Genomic DNA, 24,738 nt, shown 5'->3' on the forward strand with positions numbered 1-24,738 from the left:
ACCTAGACTTATATATATAACATGGATCGATTGGTATACCAATTAGGGACTACATATTGCAGTACTGCTCACTGGAATAATCATTGATAGACAATATATGTCTGATATAGTTGTTCTACAGGCTTTATGCCTACCCATTGGCCATTGTGCCTGATTTTATTTCTGACTTTATGCCTGCCCGCTCGCCTTGTGCCTGACATGACAGATGTATACATGTTAGACATATGGATATTTAATTAGTATACTCCCGTGCATTTAGTCTTTATAGTCTGTTATAGGTTACTTGGGCACAGATATCAGTAATAAACCTTAAATTTAAATAATTACATGAATAGATTACAAATATGAGTAATAAGACTAAATATAGAATAAATAAATAGAAAAGATCTTGATTAACTTAATTGCTTCCAAAGTTCTATAAACATGTAAAAGACTTTAAACTCATGAAATCTATATTTCTTTATAAAGTTATACGTGGAATAATTATTTTAATTATTTAGTTATTTTTATTTCAATTTATGCACTACTAAGCAATATGCTTAACGTGTTGGTTCTTACCACGCATAGGTACGGAGGACCAGTACCAGCAACAGCAACAGTAGAGATTGAATAGGATTTTGATCAGATCTGCTACAGTGTAGGTTGTCACTTCAACAGTCCACTTTGATAGGGCTCATATATATTTAGATTTTACATTTTAGTTACTGTATGTAAGTAAACAATGTAAATCATTTTGTAATTGTAAATAAAATTATAAATATTGTACTTGATTCTATAAAAATGAAATGAAGTATTTTATTTGCTTGAAATGATTATGAGTATTATGATGACATGACATGGTTTGTGGAAAATGATATGAATATGAGATTTTAACAGGTAAATAATAGAACTAGCTAAACACAAATAAAATAGAGGAGACTCTGTCTGGGTCTCCATAAAATTGAAATGGGATAAAAAAAAATTTCACACGTAAGATAATATAATTAAATTAATATTGTACACGATAAGACAGGATAGAATGCTCCTACACTGAATATAGCACACCTTACTCAACTACACTGTAAAAGTGTGAGATATGTTACATTGGCTTTTTAATTATTAATTATTATAATTTTCTTCAATATTATTATATTAATGTTTAATAGCTATCACATGACAAGTTTTTCCTTGAAACTACTGGGTGTCACAACAAAAATTTGACTTACTTATTATTAATTATTATTTTTTCTAAAATGTTGTTATATTAATATTTCAATTTTTATTTAATTATTTAAGTTGTACTTAAAAATAATACATATTGTAACTTATATAATTAATTAATAAAAAAAAATAATAAATTTTTTATAATATTAATTGTCATTCAATAATAATAATAATAATTATTATTTAAAATTAAAAAATAATTTAATTTAATACTATTTTCTTGCTGACTAACTCAGCTTATGGAGTAGTTACTCTCTTGCTATAAAAGAGATTTGCATTCCAAGATAATACTATCAAACTCAATTTGATCATCAGAAGATTCCATAGCCGAGATAACATTTTGAGATTCAACCTCTATACCACATCATCGATTCCAGAATCCATCAATCAAAAGGCAATATAATTTAGTTTAACGCTACAATTATGACTAAAACCTACAAAATAGGTAACTATATATAATTAATTAAATTTGAATAAATGAATAATTCTATGATTATTTATTTACTAATCATCATAATAATATTTTTATATTTTTATATTATTTATTTATTTATTTTTATAAGAGATAATATATTTTAATTATATATATTAACTAATTTTTTTTTAAAAAATAGATTATAAAAAAGCATAAAAAATATAATTTCATTGAAATATCTAAATGAGGTAAGTAAGGATTAAAAATAAAATATTAAAATGAGATTATTATAATTATATACTATAAATTTTAATAATTAATTATATAAAAATATTAAAAATATAATATTAAGATTTAAATTAAATATAAAAAATATTAGTTTTTACTGAACTTAAACTTGTAGCACAAGTATTTAGCTAGATTATTGATAAGAAGAAAAAAGGGAAATTGCCAATGGGAATCCGCGTGATTTGATTTTAATATTATTAAAAAAAATCTGAGGTTTGACCGACGAAGAATTCTAATAAGAAAAATTAAAAAAAAAAAAAATTGGTAAACGCTCCTTTCTTCGTCTTCTTCGTCTTCTCCTCTGTAATTTGTTTGTTTCTGCGCTTCCTCAACACGATACAAGGGAAGAGAAAGCAAGTGATTTTTGTTTATATGTGTGAAATTGGAAGATAATACTATGAGTAGGCACTCAGTTGCAGGTGCTTCTCGCACCACCTTCTTCCAAAGGATCAAGGTTCGTTTTCCTTCATTACGATTGTTTGATTTTTCTTGATTTCTTCATCAAAATCGATCAATCAATCAATATTTCTGTTGTTGTTGTTGCAGAATACATGCCTCAATTCATCTTTCCCTGACTCAGGGAAAGGGAGAAGTAAATCCTCTGGCAAGAGGTTGTCTCATGGATTTCAGTTGGTGGAAGGAAAATCCGGCCATGATATGGAAGACTATCATGTTGCTGAGTATCGGAAAATCAAGAATCACGAGCTTGGATTATTTGCTATCTATGATGGTCATCTTGGGGATCGAGTGCCTAGTTATTTGAAAGACAATCTTCTCCGCAACATCCTTCAAGAGGTCTATTTTCTTTTCCTTTTTGTTTTCAATTGCTTAATAACTTGATTTCACTTACTTCATCACGCTTCTCTGTTCACTCTTGGTTTCTTTGCAGCCCAACTTCTGGGATGACCCTAAAACCGCAATTAAGAATGCTTATAAAAAAACCGATAAGTTTATTTTGGAGAATTCTATGCAATTAGGCGCTGGTGGCTCTACTGCTGTTACTGCAATTGTCATTGATGGCAAGGACTTGTGGGTCGCCAATGTTGGCGATTCTAGAGCTGTTATCTGTGAGAGAGGCTGTGCCAATCAGCTTACCGTGGACCATGAGCCACATACCGAAAGGAAAAGGATTGAGAAGCAGGGTGGCTTTGTCACAACTCTTCCGGGTAATATACCTACCTCTGTTGTTGCTTGCTACTAGAATGCTCAGCTTTTAATTGGCTACTCAATAGCTGATAAAATCATTTCAGGAGATGTGCCTAGGGTTAATGGCCAACTTGCGGTTGCCCGAGCTTTTGGAGATCAAAGTCTTAAAGCACATTTAAGTTCGGAACCTGATGTAAGACATGTGCCCATAGACTCAACTATGGAGTTCGTTATATTGGCAAGTGATGGTTTGTGGAAGGTCAGTTGTACTATCTTACAGTCCCACATTGGCAGTGTATAAGAAAATTAAAGAAGATATAAGTGTTGGCTGGACTGATGAAAGCATCTTGATCCTTCTAAGTCCATATTAATGACATTTTTTTTTTAATTATTTAAAGTCAAATAAAAGAAAAATTCTTAAAACACCTGCCTCAATCCTCACGAGAAAGGAAGATCCACACTCTCAAGTCTCAACTGGCATTCAGCAGCACTTTCAGGTCTCTCTCTCTCTCTGTCCGTCTTTCATCTTCTTCTTTTTCTTCTTCTTCTTCCCCTATACCTTGCTGCTGCTACGACCTGGGAAACCTTTTTTTTTTTTTTTCTTTTCCTCTCCTCCTTCTCTAATGATGCTGTATGGGCATTATTCGCCTGGGAAACTTTTTTTTTTTTTTTCCCTTTTCCTCTCCTTCTCTAATGCATTCTTCTTCTTCTTCCCTATTCTGTGCTGCACTATGTTTTGTGTACTTTTTTTTTTTTTTTTTTTTCCTTTTCCTCTCCTTCTTATATAATTTTGCTGTATGGGTACTAGGTATGCAGTAGTCTTGTTAATTTTCTATTTTGTTCAGTTTTTTTTTTAATTTTTTTTTTATTTTAATTATTGATTTGTTTACTTTTTTTTTTCTTTTTATTCTTAATATTTTGTTGTTAATTAGTTGGTCATTAGTTGTTTAAATTATATGGGTAATGTTAATTTGTTAATTTTTTTACTTTAACTTTGTTAATTTATTAATTTGTTATTATTCTTGTTACTTTAACTTGATATTCTTATTGATTAATTGTTTAATTTAGATGGGATTGTTAATTTGTTTACTTTCACTTTGTTAATTTGTTCTTATTTTTGTTAATTTAATTTGATATTCTTATTAATTAGTTGTTTAACTTTTATAGATATTGTTAATTTATTGTTTTTCTTATTACTTTAACTTGACATTCTTGTTAATTAGTTATTTAATTTATTGTTTAATTTGTTAATATGTAAGAAGTACACACACACAGATATATATATATATATATATATATATATATATAAGGCGATAGGGGCTTTATGGCCTTAGGCGAGAGGCGAGAGGCGAGAGGCGAGGCGTATAGGTAATTTAGACTATGGCGCCTCGCTTCAAAACGGCTTCGCCTCGCCTCTCGCCTCTCTCCTAAGGCCATAAAGCCCCCTATCGCCTTAGTGTCGCCTTTCGCCTTGATAACACTGAATTTCCCATAGGCTTCAATTGGATTAATGACTAGGCCAATTGGCTATATCCTTTTATAAGCCAGCATTAATAGCCTGTTAACCGCAAGAACCCATGGACTGCTTTTAAAGTTTTGGGTTGAGGCTAATTAACCACACTGAAGGCTTTACCCGAGTCTATGGCTACTCCATAAGTTGAAATGAGGTGGCTTAGTTATTTCACAATCATCTTCTCCAATGAGCTCTTCTTTGCGTTGATTCAAAATTAGTTTTATAATAGCAATTGCAATAGTCTTCAAGTGTACCATATGCTCTTGGCAGGTCTTGCTATAGGCCGAGATATCATTGAAAAAATGAACACAAATTGACGGAGATAAGCCTGAACAATTCGTTCATTATCACTTGGAATGTCGTTGGAGCATTTGTTAGCCCAAAAGACATGACTAAGAATTCATAGCAGTCAGAATGTGTTCAAAACATAGTTTTATGAATGTCTTCCTCTATCACTTGAATTTGATAATAGCTCGATCTCAAATCCATTTTCAAAAAGCACTTGGTATCGTTTAATAAATCCAACATTTTATTGATGATTGGAATAGAGTACGTGTTGGCAATTCAAAGGAATATAATTGCCTAAAGAATAAGATGGATTTTAATAATCACTTAAATAATTTATTGATTAAAAAGAGAACGAACACTATCTCACAAATACAAAACGTTATGCTCACATGCCACAGCTCGTAAAAGCTTTTTTCTTAGCTCGTTGGAGCTAATTACACACAATTTTCAAATGCTAGGACGAGATCCTTTATATAGCAAAATAAATGGCGGTTCAAAAGACAAAAGTTTTCTCCTATCTATATAATAATTTGTTGGTAATTCTACAAGGTTAAGAAATTCAACTTTGGTTATTCTTAACAAAGAAGAAAATAAGAAAAAAAATGATGGGCTGAGCCCAACATTCTTTGCTAACGACAAATATGGCTGGACACTTGCTTAGTATTCTCGTGCTAATGCGCAATGATTCCAACAAAAGTCAAGTTATGCTTTTGACTAAGTACAAGACTACTTGTTTCCTACAAATAGTTTACATGGTTAAGAAAACTAGCTAATTCTTAAGAAGGAAAAGCCAAGTTTAGTTTCTAGCATCTTTCGTTAAAAGGTTGATGTGGGCTCTGCCCATTGCTCTAATGATTCATGATAACTCAACGAATCGCACAGACATCATGCAGGTGATGTGTAGAAAGAGATGATTCTCCTTAATTTCAATTAATCTGTACATGGGTATATATATATATATACATACAATTGATTCCTATAATTGTGTTCTACTAATTAGAAAGAAATCCTAAATAAGAAATCCTAAATAAGAATACAGAAAATAGAATATACAGAGAAATAATATAGTGATTGACTTTTCATAACACTCCCCCTCAAGTTGGAGCATAAATGTTAATCATGCCCAACTTGTTACAAATGTAGTCAATCCTAGCTCCATTCAGAGCTTTTGTGAAAATATCTCCTAACTGCTCTCTAATTTTGATGTGTCCTGTTGAGATGGTCTGTTGTTGAATCTTTTCACGAACAAAGTGACAATCAATCTCAATATGTTTGGTCCGCTTATGAAACACCGGATTAGAAGTAATATGGAGAGCAGCTTGATTATCACACCACAATTTTGCAGGCAGGGAGGTCTTAAAACCTGTCTCATTTAGTAATTGAAGTATCCACATTACCTCACATACTGATTGTTCCATGCCTCTGTATTTCGATTCAGCACTAGATCGAGAAACTACACTATACTTCTTGCTTCTCCAAGACACTAAATTTCCTCTAACAAAAATGCAATATCCAGTAGTTGACCTCCTGTCAACCTTAGATCCAGCCCAGTCAGTATCTGAAAAACATTCAACATTCAAATGCCCATGATTACCATATAACAAACCTCTTCCTGGAGCGCCCTTTAGATAACACAAGATTTGTTCCAAGGCTTCCCAATAAGCAACAATTGGGGAAGACATAAACTGACTTACCACACTAACGGCATAAGCAATGTCAGGACGAGTGACTGTAAGGTAGTTCAATTTTCCTATCAATCTCCTGTATCTCTCTGGATCTTCAAACAACTCACTATCCCCTGCTAACAGTTATAAATTTGGAGTCATCGGTGCACTGCAAGGCTTAGCGCCTAATTTTCCTGACTCTGTCAATAGATCGAGGACATATTTTCTTTGAGACAAGAACATACATTTCTTACTTCTCATAACTTCAATACCCAAGAAATACTTTAACAATCCCAAGTCTTTGGTTTGAAACTGGGTTTGGAGGAAAGTTTTAAGAGATGAAATACCTGCAGAGTCACTCCCAGTGATGACAATGTCATCCACATAGACTACCAAGAGAATTAGACCAGCCTCAGATTGCCTATAAAATACTGAGTGATCACACTTACTCTTTTGCATACCAAATTTCTGTACTGCTTCACTGAATCTCCCAAACCAGGCCTTAGGACTTTGTTTCAAGCCATAAAGAGACTTCCGAAACCTACAAACTTTACCAAACTTTCCCTGAGCAACAAACCTAGGTGGTTGCTCCATGTATACTTCCTCCTGAAGATCACCATGAAGGAAAGCATTCTTAATATCCAATTGGTGCAGGGGCCAATCATATGTAGCTGCTAAAGAGATAAACAAGCGAACATAAGTAAGTTTAGCTACAGGAGAAAAAGTGTCAGAGTAATCAACCCCGTATGTCTGAGCATATCCTTTTGCCATAAGGCGTGCTTTTAACCTAGCCACAGAACCATCAGGATTTATCTTTACTGTAAATGCCCATTTGCAATCAATAGCTTTCTTACCAGTGGACAAAGGCAATAGTTCCCATGTACCATTAGTATCTAAAGCCTTCATATTCTCTTTCATAGCAGCACACCAGTCAGGATGAGACAGTGTCTCACCAACAATATTAGGGATAAGAATAGAGTCTAAAGAAGTAACAAAACATTGAGAATAAGACAATTGATTATAAAAAATAAAAGAAGAGATAGGGTAAGTGCATGAACGCTTACCTTTACGAAGAGCAATGGGTAAGTCTAGGTCAGAATCATGATCAATATGAGGTACAGGATCTCCCAACGAAGTAGCTGGTGGAGGATCTGAGTCAGGAATCTCCAATCTCCTGGAATAAACATGAATAACGGGAGGTCGAGTAGGTCTAGAGACAGAAGGAACAGGCTGTGGGAGAGGACTAGACATTGGTTGGACAATATATATTAAGAGATCATCCTCCTCCACCTGACTCTCATACACAGATGATTGAGGAAAGAATGGAGTGGACTCAAAAAATGTGACATCTGCAGAAACAAAATAACGATTGAGAGTAGGAGAGAAACAGTGGTACCCTTTTTGAAGCCGGGAGTACCCAAGAAAGATACATTTGAGAGACTTCATATCCAATTTAATAACCTGTGGACGAACATCACGCACAAAACAGGTACAACAAAAAATACGGGGTTCAACAAGAAACAAAGATTTTGTAGGAACAAAGCAGTATAAGGAATATCCCCATTAAGGACAGAAGACGGCATACAATTAATCAAAAAATATGCCATAGAAACTGCATCAACCCAAAAGTGTTTAAGAACTTTAATATAAAAAAGAAGAGCACGAGTTACCTCAAGAAGATGTCGATTTTTTCTTTCGGCCACGCCATTTTGGAATGGGGTATCAACATAGGAAGACTAATGAAGAATGTCATTTTGTCATATAAGGCTGAAATTGTGCTGAAAAATATTATTTGGCATTGTCACTTCTTAATATGCGCACATAAATATTAAATTGAGTTTTGATTTTATTACAAAAGGCACAAAAGATAGAAAACAACTTAGAACGATTCTTCATTAAATATAACCAGGTAACACAAAAGTAATCATCAACAAAAGTAACAAAATAACGAAATTCAGTTTTAGAAGTAACAGAACAAGGACCTCAAACATCAGAATGAACTAACTCAAAAGGGATGAAGTACGTTTATTGACTCTAGACATAGAAGGCAAACGATGATGTTTTGCAAACTGACACGACTCACATTCTAGTACTGATAAAGACTGAAACTAAGGACACAACTTCTTCATGTTAGACAAAGAAGGATGGCCCAATCTACAATGAGCTTCAAGAGGTGTTAAGGTACTGGAACAAACGAGCGACTACGGTACATGATTTTTCAGAATATAGAGACCACCTGACTCATGTCCTCTACCAATAATCTGCTTCGTCGTAAGATCTTGAAACAAACACTGATCAGGAAAAAATAAAATAGAACAATTTAAGGTACGAGTAAGTTTACTAATAGAAAGTAGATTAAAATGGAATTTTGGTAGACATAAAACAGATGAAAAAGAAATTGATAAAGTCGAGTTCGCAGTTCCAGAATCCATGACACAAGAAGTAGAACCATCAGCTAAAGTAACAGTAGAGGAAGTGAGATTAGATTGAAAACAGATTAAAAGAGAATTTTGATAGACATAAAATAGATGAAAAGAAATTGATGAAGTCGGGTTCGCAGTTCCAGAACCCATGACACAAGAAGTAGAACCATCAGCTAAAATAACTGTAGAGGAAGTGAGATTAGACTAAAAAGTAGATAGAAGACTAGAATTACCTGTCATGTGATTTGTCGCACCAGAATCAATAACCCATTTAGATGAGGAAGACATAAGGCATGTAGTGGATTTACTCGACTCGTGATCGCAGGATGTGGAAACCGGTAGGCTTTAGAGATGCTCGACATCGAGAAAATCGTGCAAAATCCTTTGCAGATACCAAAATAGTTTTCTCTGAGGAAGATACTGTAGAATCCTCTGCTGCTATATTTGCCATCTGTGATTGCTGATTTTTCCTCTGAAGTTGCAGACAATTATATTTTGTATGGTCAGGCTCATGGAAATAATAACAAATGACTCCTCTTGAGTCCTGATTAGAACTAGCCTCCCCATTACGCTGATTACCTCTGTTGCCCGTAATTTCTCCTCTACTTCCTCTTCTATTACCCTGTTGTCCATTTGGATTACGGCTAATAAGAGCACTACTGACAGGTTGTGAAGATTGAGTACTCTCTGTACGAAGGACCCATGTGAACGTTTTATGCAAAGAGGAAATCTCAGAATTGGAGAGAATCTGAGATTTAGCAGTCTCATACTCTGAAAGAAGGCCTGCAAGAAAACTCATAACAACCAGTTGCTCCCTTTGGGCCTGCTGAACTTTCACATCAGAACTAAAAGGCAACAATACATTAAGTTCCTTATATACCTGTTTAAAATCCATAAAATAAGCCGTGAGAGACTTATTCTCTTTCTCAGCACGGTAGAATGCCTTACAAACATCATAAATAAGGGAGATATTCCCTTTACCAGAATACAGAAAATCTAAGTAATCTATCAATTTCTTAGCAAATTCACAGTGATTAATTAAACTATTTACCTCACTGTGAATCAAGTTCCGAAGCTGCAAAAACAACCGAGCATCCTCCCTTAGCCAAGTTTGCCGCTTATCATCAGTAGGTGAGTCTTTAGTAAGGTGATCATCCTTATCAATGTTACGCAAATAGACTCTTATAGTCTTACTCCATTCCAGGTAATTCGAACCATTAAGTTTGTGTTCCGTAATCTTAGTCATCATCGGAATCACATCAGAAATAACATTCTTATTGTCTGCCATTTGTTGAGACAAAGAAAACTAACCGAAACGCTAATCCAAAGTGCTTACAGCCGCAAAATAACTCAAAATCACAAATCAAGCAAATACCGAAATAGGATCTGAGAGCTAAACCTCAGAAGTCCTTTAATGGTGTACTGGATCAGGCAACAGCACACAGTGGTGGAACGAGGGGGTTGAGGCGACGTCGGCGGTGCTGATCGGAGTCGAAACAGCCGGCAGACGTGCCTCCATGCGCCAGCGAGTGAAGAAACAGCGAGAACCTGAGTTGGGCGCGTGAGCCTCACACGCTTGGATTTCGGCGACCAGATCATAGGAGACGGCCGGTCGGCGGCCAAGGTCTCTCCTGAGCTGGGTGGTGAGAACAAATAGTCACCCTAGATAGATGACCTAGGGTAACAGTGGGTTTCAGTCCAGAAACAGACGGGAAAAAAAAAATTCTAGATTTAGATTCCTTAATGAACCTGCTCTGATACCATGTAGAAAGAGATGATTCTCCTTAATTTCAATTAATCTGTACATGGGTATATATATACAATTGATTCCTATAATTGCGTTCTACTAATTAGGAAGAAATCCTAAATAAGAAATTTTAAATAAGAATACATAATATAAAATATACAGAGAAATAATATAGTGATTGACTTTCCATAACATGATGTATCATTCAAATTTCTACCCTATCAACAATTGATGGTAGGATAGAGGCATAGCAATTTGATGATGGGTGAGGGGAAATTAGGGCTTGATTCTAGGAAATGGAAAAGAGTTATGTGTTTCATCTTGGCTAAGGAGTATTTTCTTGGTCTTTGAAAAAAACAAGTAGCGGCTCTTTCAACAATAGAAGCGAAGTTTATAGCAACCGCAAGTTGTGCTACTCAAACAGTTTGGTTGCAGAGAATGTTCAGTGAATTACAACATCAGCAAAATGGTTTTGCAACAATTTTTTGTGACAATAAATCAACAATTGCATTGAGAAAGAATCAAGTGTTTTATGGTCATAGCAACCACATTGACATCAAACATAACTACATTCGTGACTTGGTGAAGGACAAAAATCATGGTTGAGCATTGTGCGCTAGAAAATAAAATTAAACATATTTTTACAAAACCGTTTAAAGCTGATTTTTTTTTCCCAAACTGAAGAAAATGCTTGGAATAATCAAACCAAGTTTAAGGGAGGATGTTAAAAATTAAACTTGGTTTTGCTGTCTTAAAAATCGACTAGTTTACTTAACCATGTAAATTATGTACTAAGAACAAGTTGTCTTTTATTTAATCAAAAGGACAACTTGATTTTGTTGGAATCAATGCATATTAGTTGGAGAATACTAAGTGTCCAACTATGTTTGTTTTTAGTCAAAAGAATATTGGGTCCCATCTTGTTTTTTTTTCTTCTTTGTCAAGAATAACTAAAATTGGATTTCTTAACCTTGTATAGCAAATTGTTACCCAAACAGAGGGCAACCTTTGTCTTTTGACCACGATTTGTTTTGCTATATAAAGGAACCTTATCCTAATGTTGAAAATTGTGTGTGGTTTGCTTCAGCTAGCTAAGAAGAAAAGCTATTATGAGTTGCCGTGTTGAGCAAAGTGTTTTATATTTGTGAGATAGTTTTAACTTTTTCCAATCAATAAATTATTTGAGTGTTTGTTTGATTCCACATTGGTAAAGTATAAATATAAAAGGATAAATATAAGTGGTTAGATTGCAACATTGATTTGGCTAGTCATTTTGATATGTAAAACAATTTAATCACTTATATAAGCCCAAATTAAAATGAATTAAATTGTAATATAACTAGCACTATCTCTAAATTTAACATTGTATTAGAGCACAGATTGACTTGTGGGTTTCAATCACCCATAAAGCTGTATAATTAGGCTCGTATTGAGTTAAAAATATAAACTAATTGTCAGATGACAATCACGTGGTTACACTTAAAGAGAAGAGTGTTGGGATTATAAATGGAAAGTATAAATATAAAAGGGTAAATATAAGTTGTTAGATTATAATATTGACTTGGCTAGTCATTTTGATGTGTAAAATAATCTAATCACTTATATAAGTCCGAATTCAAATGAATTAAATTATAATCTGACTAGCACTCTCTCCAAATTTAACAATTTAGATTATTAAAATCCATCTTGTTGTAACTAGGCTTTGATACCAAACGTTGGCAATTAAAGGGAATATAATTGCCTAAAGAACAAGATGGATTTTAATTACTAATGTTACTCGTCTGTAATTTTTGCTTTATTCAGAGCTTTGTAATCAATGCAAATTTGCCAACTCCCATCCTTCTTCCTAAGTAGGAGTACTAGATTTGATAGGGACTAGAGCTAGGCTCGATAATACCCGTAACTAACATTTCGGCTGCCAGCTTCTCTATTTCATCCTTCTGAAAATGCCCATATCTGTATGGTTTCACGTTGATTGATGTGTCCGAAATGCTAAAGGTATAACGTGGTCTATAAGGCTATGTGGAGGAAGTATAGTTGATTCCCCAAAGAGCTCTTCGTAATTGAACAAGAGCTCTTCATATAGGACATTGTAGCTCTTTTTATTTATTTATTTTTAATATGTTATAGCTCTTGTTGCTACGACTATGAGGTTCTACTTTAAGAAGTGTTTCTGAGTCCCCAACAGTTAATTCCCACAGCCATGCACAAAATTCTATCTTAGCCAATTTCCTCAAATGTGACATTGAGACTACTGCCTTGATGATAAAGGATTCCTAGATAGTGTGACCCATTTTCCATGACTCAGGAAAGACATGTGCATAGTAGCCCAATTAAAATGTACTTCTACTGAGGTCCAACCATGCCACAACCAAGATATATCAACACCTCCAAGTTGAAATACAAAGCAATCAATTTGCACTTTCAGTTCTCCAAAGTCTATGCTAGCATCACTGCAAATTCCTTTTGATTGAAATCTGTGTCGACCTAAATGAACGCCAAATACAGTTGTTGAGTCAACAGGTAGTTTTAAGAAAGAAACTATCTCATCTGAAATGAAATTGTGCCTAATGCCACTTTCAATCATGATTATCAAAGGATGATTGTGAACTTCTCCTTGCAATTTCATTGTCTTTGGCGTTGAGATACCTCCCATTAAATAAAATTGTAACTCCATCTAGGTGAAGTGCGCATCGTCTGATATTGCCAACATTGCAGTTTTAGACTTTGTTATATGCAGCTCAATATCAAGGTCTGGAGGTACTTCTTAATACTCGCCGATAATGAAGACTCTCAGAGTTTTGTTGGGGCAGTCATGCATTGGGTGATAAGGCTGCTTGCATTTGTAGCGCCAACACTTTTGCTCTGAGATCAAGGAACTCTTGATGGGAGTAATGTTTGGATCCCCCTGTTCCTATAAGTTCCTGGTTGTGGACCTAAACCAAAAGTTGAGGAGGTATGGGTCAGTTGCAGTGGACCTGCTTGAGTACAATTTGGTTGTTTTGGACCAGATATCTCTGTGATTTTTGGGGTGCCTGAAAAGGACACAAGCCTGGAGAAGGGAACAACCCGTTTATTTTGGGCTCCAAAATCTGACTTAGACCCAAGCTCATTGTTCCTTTGTTACCTCCTTCCCCAAATGATCTTACTGGTGCCCTAAAAAATTGAAGGAACTGTATCTCTCTCTTTCAATTTCTCTAGCAAGGTTAATTGCGCAAAAAATGTCCGCGGTGTGTGGTCATGAGTACGAATTCGCATACTGATTTCATCACATAACCCATTGAGAAAGTAGCCCAAGTATTGTTGATCTGTGAGTCCCTCGACATGTGTTGCCTGTGCAACAAAGCTAGCAACATATTTGTCCTGTCGAATTGTAGCCAAGAGTTCTTATGGATTGGCCAACATGGCCACCCCATAGCGGTGCAATAACTTGACCATCAACTGCATCCAAGACGTCTCTGGGGTGCACTTTCTCAACCACCTCAGCCAATGCAGGGCTGGACTCTCCATACAAACCATCACCAGCGGGACTTTCATCTCCTTCTGAGTTTGGTTAATGACTAAGTATTGTTTTGCCCTTGCCAACCATCCCACAGGATCAACACCATCAAAATTGGGCAGCTCCTCCCATTTCACTGCTAATGATTGAACACCTTTGCTTGAGCTACAAGTTTTGCATTGAAATTATCTCTGATAATTGTAGTTTGATTAGAGGCCTGACCATTGTCCACAATCGCTTTCCCTCTTGTTAACGAGGTAAGCAGGGAAAGCAGTGTTTCAGTTCTGGCAAAACATTGCTCCTGTTCCAACCTTATAGCCACCATCAATTCCTCCAGGATGAAAATGTTCCTCTCTACCTTTTCAACACGCCCTTCAACTCTCCCTTCCATTCTAGTCTTGGTCATGAGGAGGGAATTTGGCAGGTTGTATCAAATTGATAGAGTTTGGAATAATTTTGTATAAAAAGATGAGAAAAATGAGATTGGAGGATGGCAGAAGCCTTTACAACCATTTTTTTTGAATTACCAATATTTCTCTCTCCCTCTCTTCTTCTCAAATAACAAAATACAAGACTGTAGAAAGAGATGATTCTCTTTAATTTCAATTAATCTGTACATGGGTATATATATACAATTGATTCCTATAATTGTGTTCTACTAATTAGGAAGAAATCCTAAATAAGAAATCCTAAATAGGAATACAGAATACAGAATATAAATAATATAGTGATTGACTTTCCATAACATAGTGATTGACTTTCCATAACACTCCCCCTCAAGTTGGAGCATAGATGTTAATCATGCCCAACTTGTTACAAATGTAGTCAATCCTAGCTCCATTCAGAGCTTTTGTGAAAATCTCCTAACTGCTCTCCAGTTTTGATGTGTCCTGTTGAGATGATCTGTTGTTGAATCTTTTCACGAATAAAGTGACAATCAATCTCAATATGTTTGGTCCTCTCATGAAACACCAGATTAGAAGCAATATGAAGAGCAGCTTGATTATCACACCACAATTTCGCAGGCAGGGATGTCTTAAAACCTGTCTCATCTAATAATTGAAGTATCCACATTACCTCACATACTGATTGTGCCATGGCTCTGTATTCGGATTCAGCACTAGATCGAGAAACTACACTCTGCTTCTTGCTTCTCCAAGATATCAAATTTCCTCCAATAAAAACGCAATATCCAGTAGTTGACCTCCTGTCAACCTTAGATCCAGCCCAGTCGGCATCTGAAAAACATTCAACATTCAAATGTCCATGATTATCATATAGCAAACCTTTTCCTGGAGCGCCCTTCAGATAACACAAGATTTGTTCCAAGGCTTCCCAATGAGTAACAGTTGGGGAAGACATAAACTGACTTACCATACTAATGGCATAAGCAATGTCAGGACGAGTGACTGTAAGATAGTTCAATTTTCCTACCAATCTCCTGTATCTCTCTGGATCTTCAAACAACTTCCTATCCCCTGCTAATAGTTTTAAAGTTGGAGTCATTGGTGCGCTACAAGGCTTAGCACCTAATTTTCCTGTCTCTGTCAATAGATCGAGGATATATTTTCTTTGAGACAAGAAAATACCCTTCTTACCTCTCATAACTTCGATACCCAAGAAATACTTTAACAATCCTAAGTCTTTGGTCTAAAACTGAGTTTGGAGGAAGGTTTTAAGAGATGAAATACCTACAGAATCACTCCCAGTGATGAAAATGTCATTCACATAGACTACCAAGAGAATTAGACCAGCCTCAGATTGCCTATAAAATACTGAGTGATCACACTTACTCTTTTGCATACCAAATTCCTGTACTGCTTCACTGAATCTCCCAAACCATGCCCTAGGACTTTGTTTCAAGCCATAAAGAGACTTTCGAAGTCTACAAACTTTACCCAACTCCCTCTGAGCAACAAACCTAGGTGGTTGCTCCATATACACCTCCTCCTGAAGATCACCATGAAGGAAAGCATTCTTGATATCCAATTGATGCAGGGGCCAATCATATGTAGCTGCTAAAGAGATAAACAAGCGAATAGAAGTAAGTTTAGCTACAGGAGAAAAAGTATCAGAGTAATCAACCCCATATGTCTGAGCATATCCTTTTGTTACAAGGCGTGCTTTTAACCTAGCCACAGAGCCATCAGGATTTACCTTCACTGTAAATACCCATTTGCAACCAATAGTTTTCTTACCAGTGGGCAAAGGCAATAGTTCCCATGTACCATTAGCATCTAAAGCCTCCATTTCCTCTTTCATAGCATCACACCAGCCAGGATGAGACAGTGCCTCGTCAACAGTATTAGGGATAGGAACAGAGTCTAAAGAAGTAACAAAACACCGAGAACAAGAAGACAATTGATTAAAAGAAACAAAAGAAGAGATATGATAAGTACATGAACGTTTACCTTTACGAAGAGTAATGGGTAAGTCTAGATCAGAATCATGATCAGTATGAGGTACAAGATCTTCCAACGAAGTAGCTGGTGGAGGATCTGAGTCAGGAATCTCCAATCTCCTGAAATAAACATGAACAACGGGAGGTCGAGTAGGTCTAGAGACGTATGAACAGCCGTGGGAGAGGACTAGACATTGGTTGGACAGTATATATTAAGAGATCATCCTCCTCCCCCTAACCCTCATACACAGATGATGGAGGAAAAAATGGAGTGGACTCAAAAAATGTGACATTTGCAGAAACAAGATAACGATTAAGAGTAGGAGAGAAACAACGGTACTCTTTTTGGAGCCGGGAGTACTCAAGGAAGACACATTTGAGAGATTTTGGATCCAATTTAGTAACCTGTGGACGAACATCACGCACATAATGGGTACAACAAAAAATACGGGGTTCAATAGAGAACAAAGATTTTGTAGGAAACAAAGTAGTATAAGGAATATCCCCATTAAGGACAGAAGACGGCATACGATTGATAAAAACATGCCGAGAAACCGTGATCCGCCCAAAAGTGTTTAGGTACTTTCATCTGAAAAAGAAGAGCATGAGTTACCTCAAGAAGATGACGATTTTTTCTTTCGGCCACGCCATTTTAGGATGGGGTATCCACACAGGAAGACTGATGAAGAATGCCATTTTGTGTCATATAAGGTTGAAATTGTGCTGAAAAGTATTCTTTGGCATTGTCACTTCTTAATATGCGCACAGAAATATTAAATTGAGTTTTGATTTCATTACAAAAGGCACAAAAGATAGAAAACAACTCAGAACGATTCTTCATTAAATATAACCAGGTAACACGAGAGTAATCATTAACAAAAGTGATAAAATAATGAAATCCAGTTTTAGATGTAACAGAACAAGGACCCCAACCATCAGAATGAACTAACTCAAAAGGGGATGAAGCCCGTTTATTGACTTTAGACACAGAAGGCAAACGATGATGTTTTGCAAACTGACACGACTCACATTTTAATAATCGATAAAGATCAAATTGAGGACACTTTTCTTCATGGTAGACAAAGAAGGATGAACCAATCTATAATGAGCTTCAAGAGGTGTTAAGGTACTGGAGCAAACAAGCGATCGGGGTACATGATTTTCCAGAATGTAGAGACCACCTGACTCGCATCCTCTACCAACAATCTGTTTCGTCATAAGATCTTGAAACAAACACTAGTCAAGAAAAAAGGAAACAGAACAATTTAAGGCACGAGTAAGTTTACTAACAAAAAGTAAATTAAAAGAGAATTTTGGTAGACACAAAACAGAAGACAAAGAAATTGACGGTCGGGTTCGCAGCTCGTAACCCATGACACAAGAAGTAGAACCATCACTAAAGTAATGAGAGGAAGTGAGATTAGACTCAAAGCGGATAGAAGACTAGAATTACGTCATGTGATCCGTCGCACTGGAATCAATAACCCATTTGAATGAAGAAGACACAAGGCATGTAGTGGATTTACCGACTCGATCGCAGCGATGTGGGAACCGGTAGGCTTTAGAGATGCACGATCGGGAAAATTGTGCAAAATCCTCCGCAGATACCAAAATAGTTTTCTCAGAGGAAGATATCAGAGAATTCTCATCGCCATATTTGCCATCTGTGATCGCTGATTTTTCCTCTGAAGTTGCGGACAATTATATTTTGTATGGCTGTGCTCATGGCAATAATAACAAATGACTCCTCTTGAGTCTGATTAGAACTAGCCTCTCCATTACGCTGATTATACATTTGCTGTAATTCCTCCTCTACTTCCTCTTCTATTACCCTGTTGTCCATTTGGATTACGGCTAATATCAGCACTACTGGCAGGCTGTGAAGATTGAGTACTCTCTGTACGAAGGACCCGTGTGAACGTTTCATGCAAAGAGGAAATCTCAAAACTGAAGAGAATCTGAGATTTAGCAGTCTCATACTCTGAAGGAAGGCCTGCAAGAAAACTCATAACAGCTAGTTGCTCCCGTTGGGCCTGTTGAATTTTCACATCAGGACTAAAAGGCAACAATACATTAAGTTCCTGATATACCCGTTTAAAATCCATAAAATAAGCCGTGAGAGACTTATCCTCTTTCTTAGCACGGTAGCATGCCTTACAAACATCATAAATACGGGAGATATTCACTTTACCAGAATACAGAAAATCTAAGTAATCCATCAATTCCTTAACAAATTCACAGTGATTAATTAAACTAATTACCTCACTATGAATCGAGTTCCGAAGTTGCAAAAACAACCGAGCATCCTCCCTTAGCCAAGTTTGTCGTGTATCATCAGTGGGTGGATCTTTAGTAAGGTGATCATCCTTATCAATGCTACGCAAATAGACCCTAACAGTCTTACTCCACTCCAGGTAATTCGAACCATTAAGTTCGTGTTCCGTGATCTTAGTAATCACCGGAATCACATCAGAAATAACATTCTTATTGTCTGCCATTTGTTGAGACAAAGAAAACTAATCGAAACGCTAATTCAAAGTGCTTATAGCAGCAAAATAACCCAAAATCACAAATCAAGCAAATACCGAAATAGGATCTGAGAGCCAAACCTCAGAAGTCCTTTAATGGTATACTGGATCAGGCAACAGCACACAGTGGTGGAATGAGGGGGTTGAGGCGATGCCGGCGATGGTGATCGGGGTTGAAACTGCCGGTCGGCGGCCAAGGTCTCTCCTGAGCTGGGTAGTGAGAACAAATAGTCACCCTAGATTGATGACCTGCTCTGATACCATGTAGAAAGAGATGATTCTCTTTAATTTCAATTAATCTGTACATGGGTATATATATACAATTGATTCCTATAATTGTGTTCTACTAATTAGGAAGAAATCCTAAATAGGAATACAGAATATAGAATATAAATAATATAGTGATTGACTTTCCATAACAAAGACAAACAACAAAACAAAATAACCAAGAGAACCAGGAGACACCTCCCAAACTAGCAATGCTAGCCCCAGCTAATGGCTGCCAATCAACAGAAAATACCCATGCCTCTTCTTCTGTGATGGCTCTTATTTATACTGGAATTAAATCCTTCATTCTGTCAGTAGACCACATGTGTCTCAGCACCCGCAATTCCCTCTAACAGATGCTCTTTCTGGCCAACCAAATCTAGCTGCATAATTCTAGATGTTTCCATTCCACTCCCTTCAGTTCTTCCCCCCAACTTGCTCTTTCTTCCTTCTATTTCTTCTGTAATACTCTCTCAATGGTTTTGGTCCTTGAACCCCATTCCTGGGACTTTAGCTAAGCTTCCATCAATTAAGTTTAGGAATTTTATTCATTTGTAACACTAGGAAGTTTAGAATTTATTATTATTATTATTATTATTATTATTATTATTATTATTATTATTTGAGTTTGTTTAGAATTCTTAATTAGAATTATATTAGGGTTCTTAATCCTGATGTGATTAAGGTCTCAAAAACTCTATAAATAGTTCTAGATTTTATATTATTTAGTAGCTTTGGTTACTATGAATTTTCAATGTTCTCAACCTTTCATACTGGTACGTTTGCTGTTCTACAATTCACATGTCCTTGCTATTTTAATTCGCTGCTCTTAACTTTCCCTCAACAGGAGCTACTTCCACCTTTCTGTGAACATAATCATTCCTCATCTCATCCATACTTTTGTTTCTACACATCAGTGTTATCAAGACGAGAGGCGCTAGTCAAAAGATAGGGTACTCTGTCACCTTAGAGGCGAGGTGAGGGGCGAGGCGAGAGCTTTTTTAAAGTGAGTCGCCCTGCTGTAACATAGCCTAAAATTATATATATATATATATATATATATATATATATATATATATATATATATATATATGATCATTAAGAATAAACTAGTTAAAAGTATGATATTTCATATTAAAAGAGTGTGTGTGTGTGTATACACATACTTTTAACATAAAAATATCGTACTTTTAACTAGTTTAGTAAATAAAGAAGCATACTTTTAACTAATTTATTCTTGATGGTGGCTTTTTATATTGTCTTCAAGAAAAAATAAATAGCATTCTTAAGAAGAGGCAGAGTGTTGATAAACGAAAAAAATTGGGCAGCATAACGGCATGACGCCATGAATTCAAGTGGTGAAAGAAAAAAAAAAAAAAAAAAAAAAAAAAAAAAAACCCAAATGGATGGGAGAAGGAGAAGATAGAAGGATGAAAGCTAAAAATAAGTACCTGGATGCTTGGCAGTAATGGAGCTCACTCAAGAAGTAGAGATTTCATAGCTGGAATTGGAGTAAAAGAGCATAGTTTTGGAATTGGAGTAAAAGAGCATAGAACACTTACCTGAGAGAGTGAGATGTCATGGCTGGAGCTAGAACACAGGAAACCCTAAAGAAAAAAGCAAATATGAGCTTAAAATGAAAGAGGCAGCTCCTCTCTCGCCGTGGCACCTAGGCGAGAGAGGCACTCGCCTCTGTCAATCAAGGCGAGGAGAGGCAGCATCGCCTTGCCTGGCGCCTTTTTGCGCCTTTAACCACACTGCTACACGTCCATCTTAAATTGTCATTTATTTCATGCTGATCTGGATACTTGTTTCTTCACTGTCCAACATTTGCTAATGCATCATACATGAAGCTGGTCAAATATTGATCGACAAAACTTCACCCTCTACTTAACAGTATTTTGCGATTATTTGATACATTTTGCCACATCATCCATGCTGCAAAATCATCTATTTATATGATTTTCAAAGCATTGTACAATGAGATTTTGGTTTTTGATAGCAGGAATTCTTTGCTTAAAAATTACCTGGTGATTACTGTTTTCTGGAAATGTGTGAAAACCTCTTACTGTTTGTGGTGGTTATTATCATATTGGTTTTATCTAAATGAAGGACATGGAACTTTTAAAATTCTCCATCTTCTTAGGAATTAGAAGTGCGGAAACCTTAGGACAAATCAATCAAACATACAACCCCAAAGAGATTTATGTTCAGGAACTGAAAATGTGCAAAAAAAAAAGGGAAGAAGTACTAGGCATAAGTTCACAGAATCCAGGGGGGGAAAAATGATATATAAAGAAGAGAAGGATCTAAAGTGGTAGTGACTTTTAAGCATAGTTTTCTTTCTTTTTTTAGTCATAAATCCACTAAAACTTACGTTGATGTACAGATACTTTCATGTCTACACTGCATGCTGTGCTTAATCAGAATGCTTTCATAATCCAATGGACTCTCCAAGGATCTTACATTTTGTGTATTAACCAATTAATGGTTAAATTGGTTTGGTTGTAAAGGCTTTCAAGACCTTTTGTTAGTTGAAGAAGTTTGTGGATTTATTGGGGAACATTAGCCTCCTTAATATGATGCAGATGTTTTGGTGGCTACTTCTCATTGAATTGAATGTTTAATAGAGGGGAAAAAAATCTGTTTTTCTGAAAAATACTCGAGTAGCATTAGCCATATATACAAACTGAGTCAGTTATTCATATATCATAACAATGAAGTGTTGAGAGAAAAAGTAAACATGTTAGGATTTTGCCGTATCACATACCATGACTCATCGTTACAGTTTAAGGTAGAAAAGTGTTGATATTCTCCATAGTAAAGTTAAGGTGGCACTTATTTGTGGGATGCTGACCTACAATCTTTTTTCCCTGAATTCTTGGATCACACATGCATCTGCTGGTAAAGCGATAGTTGTGGAGGATATGATAAGTGTTACAAGGTTGAACTAGGCATTCTTCTTTGTTGATCAAATTCCACATGTGTATTCAAAGTTTTTCCTCTTGACAAACTTGTCATCTGACAGTTTTTTTGTGAATATGATATAAGTCAGTTACCAAGTATTATACGAATGGACTGTTACAAGAAGTGATTCAGAAATTAGGATTCTGGTCAAGCTACTGTTAAATCCATATCATATGTTGCAACTCACTTTTACAAGCTTGAGGTTGAAAAACAGTACATTGATATTTTCCAGAGTCAGCTTAAGGAGCCATTATTTGAGAGATGTTGCCTTTGAATCTTTTGTCCCTCATTCTTGGACCATACAGCCAGTGGTTTTGTTAGGAAAGTTGACTTCTAATTTTCCATTGATGGCCACATTGACCAGGCTATTAGGAAAATGACGTGCTACAAAGTTGAGTCTTTCTTGTTCATCAAGCAAACACTGCATGAGTGTTCAAAGTTGTTCCTCAGTGAACTTATCATCGATAGTTACATGAGAGTATGATCCATGTCAGTTACTTAAGCTTTAGATTAGTAGTCTTGTGGAAAGGATATTCAAGTAGAGGGTGCAAGTCCTTCAAAAGCTAGAATTTCCTTTCACAGAATTTCTTCTCGCATTCATTATAGTTGCTACTCTTCCAGTCCATATCATGATCTAGCGGCTGAGATCACAGTGATTATAATGCTGTTAACATCCCTATCAATGGTTTTTCCACTGCCCAATAAAACCAATGGTATATAATTATATTCTATGCTGTTATTTTACTCTGGCCTGTGCATACTTATAATAATAGTAGGACAGATTCTTTAAGGAGCACTATTTGTACTAATTCATTGGAATGTTTTTGGGACTTGCATCTTCACAGCAGAGACCACAGTGATTTAGAGTGGAGAATGTAAATAAATGTTAGAAGGATATTCTTGATGATATCTCGAATTAATCATGTCCATGCATAATTTAAAAGTAATATGAGCCTTCATATTCTTTGTTCCAGTTTGAAGCTGTCTATCGTTGGATTTTCAAAGTCTTTTTGCATTTGCATATATTCTGTGGACAACCATCTAGCCATATATGCTTATTGATTAATATGAAAAGCCGGGAAAAAAAATTGCTGGGGATTGGGGGGTTAGTAGTCCTGAATTTTCTCCAAGTTGCAATTTCTGCTAATGATCTATGCTAAAGTTTGTATGCTCATTGGTTATCTAATATTAGCAGGTCATGCAGAATCAAGAGGCAGTTGATTTGGTGAAACCCATCAAGGATCCACAAGCTGCTGCTAAGCGCTTAACGACCGAGGCATTGGCAAGAAAGAGTAAGGATGATATATCGTGCATTGTGATCCGTTTTGGTTGAGTCTGCTTACTGTCCATTTTCAATTAAGAGCTGGTTGGGTGTGTTTGAAGCTGGAAATAGGGGACTATATCTGGGTCTGAGGCTTTGATTTATGTAGTTTTTTTTGTTAGAAATGTTCATGCTAGAGCAAAGTTAAGATGGAAGTGATGAAGATTTTTTATTTGACCAAGGGAAGAGATACCCTCATTAATCCACGAGTGATGGGCGATCTCCTCACACGGGTGAGTCCATGTAGATTGCTGGGTTGGAGTGCAGTTAATGAGGTTAATTCTTTCACTGGACGAATGATAGGAATTTTAAATAAAAATGCTTCAGATTCTAAATCTGTGTATAGGTTGTGAACATAAATAAGATAATATGATTGATGCTTGTAATATATGTAGTGGTGGCTGCTATATATAGGACTCTGCTTGCTGCTTGGGTAATGCAATCTTGTTATTTCACTTATTTACTCTCTCATGATCCCTTGGGTTTTTATGCATGGGAAAAACTTATCTAGATCTGGTCAATCATGGAGTTAAAACACAAACATGTGGATCTTATGGATTTAAAACACAAACATGTGGATCCTACTTATTTTACATGTAAATTTCACTATACATGTTATGTCTTAGATCCATTATAAACTCAGCTTTTTCCCACTAATGGTTTGACTGTGCAATGAGGCCTACATGAACCCCAAAACGACCTTATCATCCGAGCTCTGGAAATGAGAAGCTACTATTGAAGGCCCGAGAGTTTGTGCATTCCATGCCTCTTGCAGCGCCAAACTCAAAACTCCCCCGTAATTATGTTAGGTAAGCAGATATTCAGTGCGCAAAAGCCACCTCTGGATGCTGTTCTCATCAGGTAACAAAATCATAATTTTCAAACCAATTAGAAAAATTGAAAAATTTTATTCAACCCAGAATTTGGCTTGATAAAATATTAGGTATGTTATAGACTTCTTAATTAGTTAATGAATAAATTTATGTACTAGGTAGGTAATTTCTAGCTTGAATCCATTAGCCATTTACTCATGATTAATGAGGGTTTAATTGATTCTATCAACAGGTT

The 24,738-nt window shown here is 35.9% G+C and overlaps 1 protein-coding gene across 1 annotated transcript; it reads left to right on the top strand.

Annotated features, from left to right (window-relative positions):
- The first annotated feature begins 2,119 nt into the window (after positions 1–2,119).
- Positions 2,120–24,129, top strand: LOC110646688 (probable protein phosphatase 2C 44). The gene is made up of 5 exons (XM_021800209.2): positions 2,120–2,360; positions 2,453–2,701; positions 2,796–3,072; positions 3,157–3,311; positions 23,545–24,129. Exons 1-5 carry the CDS (start codon positions 2,304–2,306, stop codon positions 23,680–23,682), a joined length of 876 nt encoding a protein of 291 aa, XP_021655901.2. The 5' UTR covers positions 2,120–2,303; the 3' UTR covers positions 23,683–24,129.
- The last annotated feature ends 609 nt before the right edge of the window (positions 24,130–24,738 follow it).

This window comes from Hevea brasiliensis, chromosome 12 (assembly GCF_030052815.1).
Source record: "Hevea brasiliensis isolate MT/VB/25A 57/8 chromosome 12, ASM3005281v1, whole genome shotgun sequence".
NCBI lineage: Eukaryota > Viridiplantae > Streptophyta > Magnoliopsida > Malpighiales > Euphorbiaceae > Hevea > Hevea brasiliensis.